Here is a 12914-nt window from a genome sequence, read left to right as displayed (position 1 = left end):
CCAAACACCTTCTTCACTATTCTATCTACCTGCGACTCAACTTTCAAGGAGCTATGAACCTGCAGTCCAAGGTCTCGTTGTTCAGCAACACTCACTAGGACCTTGCCATTAAGTATATAAGTCCTGCTGAGATTTGCTTTTCCAAAATGCAGCACCTCGCATTTATCTGAATTAAACTCCATCTGCCACTTCTCAGCCTATTGGCCCATCTGGTCAAGATCCTGTTGTAATCTGAGGTAACCCTCTTCGCTGTCCACTACACCTCCAATTTTGGTGTCATCTGCAAACTTACTAACTGTACCTCTCATGCTCGCATGTAAATAACAGAAAGTAGAGGACCCAGCACCGATCCTTGTGGTACTTCACTGGTCATAGGCCTCCAGTCGGAAAAACTACCTTCCACCATCACCCTCTGCCTTTTACCTTTGAGCCAGTTCTGTGTCCAAATGGCTAGTTCTCCCTGTATTCCATGAGATCTAACCTTGCTAATCAGTCTCTCATGGGGAATCTTGTCGAACGCTTTACTGAAGTCCATATAGATCACATCTACTGCTCTGCCCTCATCAATCCTCTATGTTACTTCCTCAAAAAGCTGAATCAAGTTTGTGAGACATGATTTCCCACGCACAAAGCCATGTTGACTATCCCGAATCAGTCCTTGCCTTTCCAAATACATGTACATCCTGTCCCTCAGGATTCCCTCCAACAACTTGCCCACCACCAAGGTCAGGCTCACTGGTCTATGGTTCCCTGGCTTGTCCTTATCACCCTTCTTAAACAGTGGCACCACGTTAGCCAATCTCCAGTTTTCTGGCACCTCACCGTGACTATCGATGATACAAATACCTCAGCAAGAGGCACAGCAATCACTTCTCTAGCTTCCCACAGAATTCTAGAGTTCACCTGATCAGGTCTTGGGGATTTATCCACTTTTATGCGTTTCAAAACATCCAGCACCTCCTCCTTTGTAATATATACATTTTGCAAGATGTCACCTTCTATTTCCCTACAGTCTCTATCTTCCATATCCTTTTTCACAGTAAATACTGATGCAAAATACTTATTTCGTATCTCCCCCATTTTTTGAGGCTCCACGCTGATCTTTGAGGGGCCCTATTCTCTCCCTAGTTACCCTTTTGTCCTTAATGTATTTGTAAACACTCTTTGGATTCTCCTTAATTCTATTTACCAAAGCTATCTCATGTCCCCTTTTGCTCCCCTGATTTCCCTCTTAAGTGTACTCCTACTTTCTTTATACTCTTCTAAGGATTCACTCGATCTATCCTGTCTATACCTGACATATGCTTCCTTCTTTTTCTTAACCAAACCCTCAATTTCTTTAGTCATCCAGCATTCCCTATACCTACCAGCCTTTCCTTTCAGCCTAACAGGAATATACTTTCTCTGGAACCTCGTTATCTCATTTCTCATTTCCCAGCCATCCCTTTATCTGTGAACATCTACCCCCAATCAGCTTTTGAAAGTTCTTGCCTAATACCACCAAAATTGGCCTTCCTCCAATTTAGAATTTCAACTTTTACATCTGGTCTATCCTTTTCCATCATTATTTTAAAACGAATAGAATTATGGTCGTTGGCCCCAAAGTGCTCCACGACTGATACCTCAGTCACCTGCCCTACTGTATTTCCCAAGTGTAGGTCAAGTTTTGCACCTTCTCTAGTAGGTACATCCACATACTGAATCAGAAAATTGTCTTGTACACACTGAACAAATTCCTCTCCATCTAAACTCTTAATACTATGGCAGTCCTAGTCTATGCTTGGAGTGTTAAAATCTCCTATCATAGCCACCCTATTATTCTTACAGATAGCTGAGATCTCCTTACCAGTTTGTTTCTCAATTTCCCTCTGACTATTAGGGGGGTCTATAATACAATCCCAATAAGGTGATCATCCCTTTCTTATTTCTCAGTTCCACCCAAATAACTTCCCTGGATGTATGTCCGGGAATATCCTCCCTCAGCACGGCGGTAATGCTATCCCTTATCAAAAATGCCACTCCCCATCTCTCTTGCCTCCCTTTCTATCCTTCCTGTCGCATTTGTATCCTGGAACATTAAGCTGCCAATCCTGCCCATCCCTGAGCCATGTTTCTGTAATTGCTGTGATATCACAGTCCCATGTTCCTAACCATGCCCTGAGTTCATCTGCCTTGCCTGTTAGGCCCCTTGCATTGAAATAAATGCAGTTTAATTTATTAGTCCTACCTTGTCCCTGCCTGCCCTGCGTGTTTGACTCGCGTCTGTTCTCAACTGTACCAGTCTCAGATTGATCTCTTTCCTCACTATCCCCCTGGGTCCCACCCCCTTACTAGTTTAAATCCTCCCGAGCAACTCGAGCAAATTTCCCTGCCAGTATATTAGTCCCCTTCCAATTTAGGTGCAATCTGTCCTTCTTGTACAGGTCACTTCTAGTCCAAAAGAAATTCCAATGATCCAAAAATGTGAATCCTTCTCCCATACACCAGCTCCTCAGCCATGCACTTGGCCACATTTGAACAACAAGGAGGCTACCAATGCCAACAATAACTGAAATTGCCTCAATCTACCTTTGCCCAACGTGTTCTTTCTTCAGAAGTTAACGCTGACACACCTGGTCCTTCAGGTTCATTGTCACATCTTTTCCTGATGTCAGTCAGTTGTCTACATTGGAAAGATAAGGATAAGCAGGAGCTGCTAATAGTTAATCAAGTTACAATCCAGCTACCACAAAGAATTTCAAATGAAGATTCATGCAGTTTAATTAAGTATTTTAATGGTTTAATTTGACACACTGATAATTGTGAAATTAGTTGTAAAGTAGCTTAACACAATATCAAAGTCTTGAGCAATTTTCATATCACATGGCATGACTTTAGTTCCTCTGCTAACTCTGTAGGATCTTCTTGCAGCGGTGCAGACAAAATAAGTGCAGGAGACAGATCTACCTATAATAGGAAAATGAAAAGGGATAAAGAAAAGAGGACTCGTTCCCAATAAGATACTTTCAATGATATCCTCGTAGTCAGCTAATCGAAGGAAAGATAGTGATGTTGGCAGGTCATATATGTGCAGAATTGAAGGCGGGGATGGTAAGGGGTAGAACTACCTGTTAAATAGAGGATTAAAAATAAAAACTCATCTCAGGGAATATTCTTCAATTCCTTTTATTTATTGTATAAGTTAAGTAATATAGAAGTTGAAAACATTCCAATATGTCGCTTCAGCAACCTTACAGCCTTGATAAGATATTCTGATTCCCTACAATGTGGAAACAGGCTCTTTGGCCCAACCAGTCCACAACAACCCTCCGAAGAGTAACCCACCCAGACCCATTTCCCTCATGCGCCTAACACAATGGGAAATTTAATATGGCCAATTCACCTGATCTGCACATCTTTGGACTGTGGGAAGAAACCGGAGCACCCGGAGGAAACCCACGCAGACACGGGGAGAATGTGCAACCTCCACACAGACAGTTGCCCGAGGCTGGAATTGAACCTGGTCTGTGAGGCAGCAGTGCTAACCACTGAGCCACCGTGCCACCCCTGTAAAGGTATGTAAAGGTACAAGTATTCTGATGGAAGCAAATAACTAAGAAGCAGCAAATGTGAGTGAAAAAGATCCTGCAATTAAAGGAGTGTGAGGGAGATAGAATCAGTGATTGCATGATCAGCCCCTCACAGATTTTGCCTTTGTTCAACACAGGGAAGATCTTTCTTTAATTGTGCTTTTCATTTTTGAGTGAATCCTTCAAGTATTCTGAGCACTGGTCAGGACATGACCTACTTGCATATTTTGGAAATGCATATTTATATTTATGAACAATATGGAAAAACTAAAGATATAGAATTTTATGGATGCTGTCTGGATTGAAAAGGGTTTTTAACATGTGGTTCTTGGGAATGAGGTCAACAGTTTAATGTATGCTTTGATTGACCTGCTGTGTGCAGAAAGTCAAATCGCTGGAGAAAAGGGCAAGCTGGTTTTAAGGAGGAAAGAGATGGCCCTTGATTGTTGAAAAACCTGACTTGGGAAAATAGGCTATGGGGCCTCTGTGCAACAGTTCCTCATCAACTGCTTTCCAGACTTGAGTTCTGTTTTCACAGACATAACTCATTGTAAAGGAAGTAAATCAAGCAAGTCTCTCTCTCTCTGGAAACATGATAAAGTCTCCAAACATCAACATTTTTGACTCCTTTATTAAGGGTAAACAAGTAATACAAAAAACGACAGGAGGAGATTATTTAAATACAGGAAATGAATTCAAGACATTATAGGCCAGTTGGCCTGACCTCAGTTACTGCTAAGATTTGAGTTTAGTATTACGGATGAGATTGCAAGATACTTAAACGTTCGTGGTAAAATAGAGCTGAGTCAGTACAGCTTTGTCAGGGGAAGGTCATGCTTGAAAAAGCTGTCTGAATTCTTTGAGAAGGTAACAAGCAAATTGGACAAAGGAGAGCCAAGGGATGTGATCTATTTGGATTTCCAGAAGGTCTTAACAAGTTGCTGCATAGGACTCTGCTAAATCAGATAAGAACTCATGGTGTTAGGAGCAAGGTACTGGCATGGATAGAGGATTGGCTGACTGGCCCAAAGCAGTGAGGATAAAGGGGTCTCTTTCAAGGTAGTAGTCAGTGACGAGTTGAGTTCCGTAGGGGTCAGCGTTGGGACCACAACCATTCACATTATATATTACAATCTGGACGAAGGAACGGAGGACATTTTTGTTAAGTTTGCAGATAATACAAAGATAGATGGAGGGACAGATCATGTTCAGGAAGCAGGGAGACTGCAGGAGGTCTTGCACAGCCTAAGAGAGGGCAATCAAGTGGCAGATGGAATACAATGTGGAAGAATGTGATGGTATGCACTTTGGATGGAAGAAGAGATGTAGATTATTTTCTAAACAAGGAAAGACTGCAGAAGTCTGAAGCACAAAGGGAATGAGTCCTAGTTCAGGATGCTCTTAAGGTTAACATACAGATTCAGTTGGCAGTTAGGAAGGCAAATGCAACTTTAGCGTTCATTTCAAGAAGGCTATAACACAACAGCAGGGATGTACTGATGAAGCTGTAAAAGGCTCTGGTCAGACTGCATTTGGAATCTGTATCTAAGGATAGATTGGGTAGCATTGGAGGGGGTCCACAGGAGATTCATAAGAATGATTGTGAAGATGAATAACTCATCATATGAGAAGCAGTTGAGGACTCCGGCTCAATACTTGACGGAATTTAGATGGATGAGGGAGGATCCGATTGAAACTTACAGAATACTGACAGGCCTAGACAGAGTGGTCATGGAGAAAGTTTCTTCCACTTGTGGAAACACCAAGACCCACAGCATTGTCTCAGAGTGAAGGGACAACCCTTTAGAACGGAGATGAGAATGAATTTCTTCAGCCACAAGGTCATGAATCTGTGAAATTCATTCCTGCAGAAGGCTGTGGAGGCCAAATCATTGAGTATACTTAAGACAGATAGGTTCTTGATTGTAAGGCAATCAAAGGTTACATGACAGTGGCAAGTAAATGGAGTTGAGAAACATCGACTAATGGAGCAGACCCAAAGGGCTGAATGGTCTAATTCTGCTCCCATATCTTATGGTCTTTCATAAACTAGGATATTAAGGAAAGTAGTTGCAGAATAGTGGACACACTAGCAGTCATCATTCATGTATCCATTGATTCTGGAAACATCCCGCAGGATTGAAAATATGCCAATGTCACCTTTATTCAAAAGGGGAGGGAGAAAAAAAAGAAATTAACTTTAGGCCTGTTAGCTTAACTGACAAACTTATTAGAATTCTTTGAGGTGGTAACAAGCAGGATAGATAAAGGGAAAGTAGAAGATGAGATGTATTAGGATTTCCAAAAGGCACTTGAGAAGGTACTGTGCATAAGACTACTTGATAAATTTACAGTCTTTGGTGGAATGGGCAGCATATTAGCATGGGTAGAGGACTGCCTGATTAATAAATAGAGTTGGGATCGGGGGTGGGCATTTTCAGATGGTAAAAGATAAATTACTGGAGTACAGCAAACAGTGCAAGAGACAAATTTCCTTTTTATCTTGCAGTAACCCTACAGCTCATTTTCACCCACTGTGGAGACCCACTACACTGAATTTCATCTCTAATTGCCTTCCTTGTCCCTTTAACCTTTCTTAACGTCTAGCTTGTTTGATAAGATGGGAAGCTGAACATTAATGCGGTGAGTTGAACTGTTATCAAGACAATTAATAAATTATAATCCACCTTAATTCACAACCCAACACTGCTTAGTGAGAAACATGTCACACCACTCAGCAAAAGCATAAAGAGAGATAAGCAAAATGCTCCTGACATCAAGATAGGCTTTGTTGGATTTCTTTTGTGATTTTGTATAAATCTCACCAGAGCATATGCTGCACACTACCCTGTAAGATTCTGTTAATTATCTCTGCAGAGTCTGTTGTCTTTGGTGTTGTGTGTGTTTATTTAGGAAAAGTGATGTGGTTGTAATTTGATACTAGCTTAAATGTTAACCAGTGTTGCACTTGTTTTTACGATTAAGTTGTGTGTTATAATAAGCGGATTATTCAGAGTTCTGAAGCCAGGTGAAAATCTCTTTTATTCATCAACAATAATACAAAAAAGGGAAACAATTGGCCATTTTGGTGACTGAAATCAAACATTTATACATATGGTGCAACTGGAGGAATGGTGGGACTTGTTTATCAGTGCATTCCTCCTGTCATTGTCAGAATGCCTGCAGAATTCCTAGCCCAAGACCTGCTCTTGTACTTACAATATTTATATGGTCAGTTCAGTTAGTTTCGAATTGGAGAGTCATTGGATTTGAAATATTAACTCTGCTTTCTCTCCACAGATGTGCCATACCTGCTGAGAAACCCTAGCAATTTCTTTTGTTTCAGATTTCCAGAATCTGGTGCTGTTAGTTTTATTCACTCAATGCATTTTTCAGCCAAGTACTGTTGAAGTGTAGTTACTGTTGGAGTGTCGGAAACACAGCAGCCAATTTGTGCAGAGCCTCAAAAAGGGCCAGTGAGAAAGCAGTGGAAGAATGTTTGACCTAGGACCACATTCACAAGCTTAGTTCTCCTGCAACAAAGTCCTGACAGGATTGGCCTTCAATAACCAGAACCATCTTCCATTGTGCTAGGTAGGATTCCAATTCCACTCACGTCCCGTTAAATCCTTGATTTAACACTGCCTTGATGTCGAGGGTAGGTCACTTGCATCTCACTTCTGGAATTCACTGTTACTGTCACAATCTTTCAATCTGATTAAATAAAGAGATTGACAGCTTTGCCGCCTGTTCACTCACATTTCAGAAGTCCAGTTTTCGTTGCTGTCCCATTATCAACCCGTACTAGCAAGTCACCACCCAAGCAATTTTACAAATCTAAACATGTAATACAAGTCTAACTATCAGCAGTAACTTTTAAAATAGTTAGAATAGTAATTTTTTTAAAACTCGAAATTCTGCGGAAGCTTGAGCATTTTCATATCTTCAAGTTACATTGTAAATGGAAGCCTGTGTTTTGGATCTTTCATTGCCTTTCTTCTGGGCATTAATCTTGTCCACATGCACATGTACTGTTTAACACGTGCGCTTTAAACTTCCGTATCATTTTCAAAATTTTGTAACATTTATTACATTATAAATAATGAAAATGTTGTAAGAAAAAGCAGATAAAAACCTGAAAAGTTCGGGTGGTGTTAAGATGTGATGGTCATACTCAGTATCAAAGATAAATACTCGCCCGCGACACAGAACCACTAAATGGGAGGGGCATGGTCCTTCAGCTTCTATAAAGATTAAATGGAGCATTTTAATCATTATTCTTTTATCAATGTTAAGAATCACCAAAAATACTGCTTTCATAAAAGCAACATGCCACAACTAGGATCTTAAACATACACAAACAATTTAGCAGTAAGTCAACATATCATATGCTGCATGTGCACAGTTTCCTCATTTTTGCTGGCGGAAACTCTTTCCTGCATTAGAAATAGAATCATTGAAGTTTGGCATACCAAAAGGATCAATTGGCCCTTCCCAGATCTCACAACAATATAGCAACTTAATCTTGATACAAGCCTTTAATCCGCCCCTTACTGAGAGGGTCCTTTTCTACTATTTACCTCTGTCACTATAATAAGTGTTCCGGACCAGGCTAGACCCCCTCAAAACATTTCAAGAAAGTAGCCCAGACCCTAACTTTGCTAGTTGTTTTAAGCAGGTGTAACTTGGATATTCCAGGAGGGATGCAGCTGGCTAATCTAGATTTGAACAAAACAGAATTTATTTACAAGATTACCAAATGAAACACAAACAAAAGAGGACAGAATACAGAATGACTTAACCTATCTGAAAACCAAACAGATTATAGCAATTTAATGAAGCTGTTCCCAATACTTGTAATAATTCCCATAAACACCCCTTGGCACAAAAGGTAAAATCAATAACAGGGTCTTAAAGGAGAGAAGTCATAGAGAGGGAGAGTCAGCATGGACCTGCTTCTTTGAGTCCAGCATCTTCAAAACTGTGATTGCTTTTAGTGAATAGCTAGACTGCTAAAACCAAATCAAACCAGAGAAAAGCTGAGCTGGGAGAATTGACCACTCCCTTTCCATTGTACAAGGGGTTTTTTTAAACTTGAAAGACTTTTTCCTGAGGCAGTAGCGGTTAGCTATAATCAAACTGGCCCTAAAACCCATCAGAACCCGTGAGTTTTATGACCTCTCTGAAAAAAAACCCAAGGACAACATAACCTTGTTAAAGGAGCAGCATCATCACACAAGCAATAGAAGTTGTAGATGCACTGGTAGTAATCTTCCAAGAACCCTTAAGACTGTGGAAAAATCCCAGACGGCCAGAAAACAAAGTAATTCCCATATTCAAAAAGGGGCCAATTAGCTAAACATCGGCCATTGGGAAAAGTTTAAGAGTTTATTATAAATGTATGTAATAACAAAGCACCATGAACCAGACAAAAACAGGCACAGTTTTTCATGAAGGGGAATTCATGCTGGAAAATTTATTAGAATTATTTCAGGAGATAACAAACAGGATAGATAAGGGATAAATCAGTAGGATGTAACAGTGGTTAGCACTGCTGCCTCACAGCGCCAGAGATCCGGGTTTCAATTCCCGACTCAGGCGACTGACTGTGTGGAGTTTGCACATTCTCCCCGTGTCTGTGTGGGTTTCCTCCGGGTGCTCCGGTTTCCTCCCACATTCCAAAGATGTGCAGGTCAGGTGAATTGGCCATGCTAAATTGCCCGTAGTGTTAGGTAAAAAGGGGTACATGTAGGGGTATGGGTGGGTTGCGCTTCGGCGGGTCGGTGTGGACTTGTTGGGCTGAAGGGCCTGTTTCCACACTGTAAGTAATCTAAAAAAAAACATGTGAATTTCAAAAAAAACTACTTAAGGTAAATGCCACACTATTAGGGGAAGCATATTAGCATGGACAGATGATTGGCTAATTAACAGATCATAGACAGTTAGGATCAAGAAGGCATTTACAGGATGGAAACCTATCACTAGTGATGGAATGCCGGCACCCTAATTATTTACAATATATATTAATGACGTGGATGAGTGCTATTATCAAATTTGCAGATGCCACAAAGAAAAAAGCACAAGTGGTGCAAATGACACAAGGAGTCAACAGAAATATGGTAGGTTGTGAGAGTGGGTAAGAAGTTGGGGGATGGAATATAATGTGGGAAAATGTATGAAGTTATGCACTTTGGCAGGAAAAAGATAACATTCAAATTCAGTAGGTAATAGGGAAGGCAAATGGAGCCAACAGTCTTTCTTTTATATTATAAAGTGAATGGAGTTTATAAGCATCAAATGGCAGGTCCAGAGATCTTTTACTAGTTAATCCTGGATATGGAGGGTTTTTTTTTAAATGAGGGGAGGCTCAATGGAGTTTAGAAGAGTAAGAGACCTTACTAAACATATAAAAATGAGAGGGGATGTTACTGAAACACAAGTTTCTCAGAAGGTTTGACAGTCTAGATACTAAGAATTGTTTCATCTGTGGGAGAGATAAAGACCAGAGGGTACAACGTCAGTGTAAGGGATTGCCCATTTCAGGCAGAAATAAGGAGGAATGTTTTTCTCCAAGAGGACAGTGAATCTGTGGAACTCAACTAGAGATCTGTAGACTACAGGTTGTGAAGTACATAAAAACTCAAATAAACAGATATTTAATCAGGGAACCAAGTTATGTGAAAAAGGCCAGAGATTGGAGTAGAGGATTATCAGAACAGCCATGATCTCACTGAACAGCAGAGCTGACTCGATGGGCTGGATAACCTACTTCTGCTCCTACATTGTATGGTTCTAAGGATTCTGCTTCCAGGAGACCTTCAATGTCTTAACAATATTTTGTTATTAAAAGGATATCTTCAGGGAATTAGATGTAATGCACCATGGAACTACTTCTATTTCAATTTAAATGAAGATTTATTAAATCTGGTCTCCATCAGTATCAACCTTCCAGTTCAATCTTCCATAGCCTTTCCAATTTCTTCCTTTTGAAAAACTGTGTATCAGGCTGGTCACTCAACTGAGTTTTCCAACTTCCTATGGAAGCTTTTAAACTGCTTTGAATAATTCTTTAGATAGTTCTTCCACAAAATCCTGCAATTGATGAAGGCTTGTTTTGGATCACAGCTGATAGATTTAGTCAAGATCACTTCGGTGGAAACAGACAGCAATTCTGGCATGGTAGGCTGTGTCCATGCTCAACATCTCTACTACTGCAGATGGCTTTTGGGAGAATTTGGAAGTTTGAAATAGTCAGTAATAAAGACTCAGGTAAGTTTGTGTCACTCTACTTTTCAATACGTAACCTCTGAACAATTCTTTAAAATCTTGTTTCATTTTGATTTAAAATAAGTGTATTGCTTGTCCTTAGCATGGTTTTATTAATAATGATTTGCAAGGCTATTTTCATAAAGTTTACAAGAACAAACATAAATGCTCAGAGCAGGGGTAGGCAACTCAGCACCTCAAGTCTGCTCCACCATTTGATGCGATCGTGGCTGATCTTATCTCACCTTCAACTTCACTGTCCTGCCCACTCCTCATAACCCTTCAACCCATTACTAATTAAAAGTCTGTCTATTCCTCAAATTTATTCAATTTCCCAGCATCAATCCACAGATTCACGACCCTATAAGACACAGAATTTTTCCTCATATCTATTTTAAATTTGTTACCTTTTATCTAAAACTAGTAACTCTCATTCTAGATTGCCACACAAAGGGGAATATCCACACTATGTCCCCTGTATCCATCTCCTTTAACATCTTATATCTCTCAATTAGATGAATTCATAATCAATTCATCATAATAGACATGCTGTTAGGAATTGTACATATCTTTGGAACAGAGTTCATTAATGTTATAAATCTGTAACTTTTGCTCTTGACATTTAAAATTGTGGTACCTATTGTTTTTAATTTGTCTTATAACAATATGTTCACAGTGCCACCTACAGGCAACATTTTCAACATCTGAAGACCATTTCTACGTAGAACATAAATAATCTGATCCTAGCCTGCTACTGTAATGATTGTCAACAAAATAATTACCTGTCTTAAAGCAGCTGACAAGGGAATCTCTGGTTACTCCAGGTATTTTGCAGGTACAGTATAACATCCGAAACTGGTCCATGTCTAATGGAACACTACCAGCTTTGTGTACAGCCAAACGTTGTCTACGAGAGAAAAATAAACAAAATGATAATTAACTTTCACACCTAGCGTAAACAACTGCATTGACAAAATGACTAGCACTAAACAGTTCACAAAGAACCTCTACATCAAGTCACCAGCATAGCTTCTACTACCCAAATTAAAATTACTTGTGCCATTTTACAAAAGCCAGTTCGTACTTTCCTCATTTATAAATTTTATGCTGTAAACATACAATGGCTCCCATAATACTTTGCCCAAGGATAGACATCTAACAAAACAGAGATGAGTAGATGAGCTGAAGATTCTGAAGGAGGCAGTCAAAGACAGACGAAGATCAACTGGAACTATTTTAAAATGTTACTTGGCTGAGAAAAAGGAGTGACTTGTCTGACGAGTCTGGTAATGTAGTTAAGGTTTTTCTTGTCTTTAAATTTTAATATAGTATATAAATTGATAATATAGTCAGTAAAATATATAATACGTAACTTAAATAAATGAAAGTGAATAATGTAAAAATTAAAACCCATTAATAATTGCACCTCAGGTGCTGTTTCGAGGCTGCAGCCTGATACATAGAAAGATGGTTGTGGTTGTTGGAGGTCAGTCAGCTCTGCTCCAGGATACCTCTGCAGGAGTTCCTCAGAGAACTTATGCCCAACCGTCTTCAGCTGCTTTATCAATGACCTTCCCTCCACCATAAGGTCAGAAGTGAGAATGTTCAGCACCATTCGCAAATCCTCAGACACTGAAGCAGTCCGGGTCCAAATGCAACAAGATCTAGACAATATCTGGGCTTGGGCTGACACGTGGTAAATAACATTTGCGCCACACAAATGTCAGGCTATGACCATCACCAGTAAGAGACAATCTAACCACTGCCCTCAGATGTTCAATGGTGTTATTATCAATGAATCCCCCACTCTCAACATCCTGAGTTATTAATGATCAGAAACCCAACTGGACTCACCACATAAGTGCAGCAGCTACAACAACAGGAGAGGGGCTAGGAATATGCAGCAAACAACTCACCTCCTTACTTGCCACAGCCTGGCCACCATCTACAATGCACACGTCAGGAGCATGCTGGAATACTCCTCACCTGCCTGGATGAGTGCAGCTCCAACAACACTCAAGAAGCTTAACACCAACTAGGACAAAGCAGCCCACTTGATTGGCTTTGCATCCACAAGCA

The 12914-nt window shown here is 40.2% G+C and overlaps 1 protein-coding gene across 5 annotated transcripts in view; it reads right to left on the bottom strand.

Annotated features, from left to right (window-relative positions):
• Positions 1-12914, bottom strand: part of crot (carnitine O-octanoyltransferase) — an 87018-nt gene that overhangs the window by 39584 nt on the left and 34520 nt on the right. For all 5 annotated transcript variants that reach the window (XM_087987335.1, XM_087987338.1, XM_087987336.1 and 2 more), the window contains 3 exons: positions 11618-11742; positions 7705-7813; positions 2569-2662 (listed from right to left, as the gene is read on the bottom strand). In XM_087987335.1, the coding sequence (XP_087843461.1) occupies positions 2569-2662; positions 7705-7813; positions 11618-11742 (328 nt within the window). The remainder of the gene's footprint in view (positions 1-2568; positions 2663-7704; positions 7814-11617; positions 11743-12914) is intronic.

The sequence above is a fragment of the Chiloscyllium plagiosum genome, unplaced genomic scaffold (genome assembly GCF_037043375.1).
Source record: "Chiloscyllium plagiosum isolate Xiang-an unplaced genomic scaffold, Cpla_swu_hap1 HiC_scaffold_5, whole genome shotgun sequence".
Lineage (NCBI taxonomy): Eukaryota > Metazoa > Chordata > Chondrichthyes > Orectolobiformes > Hemiscylliidae > Chiloscyllium > Chiloscyllium plagiosum.
Note: the sequence above shows the minus strand (reverse complement) of the source record. Positions and strands in the feature narration are given on the sequence as shown.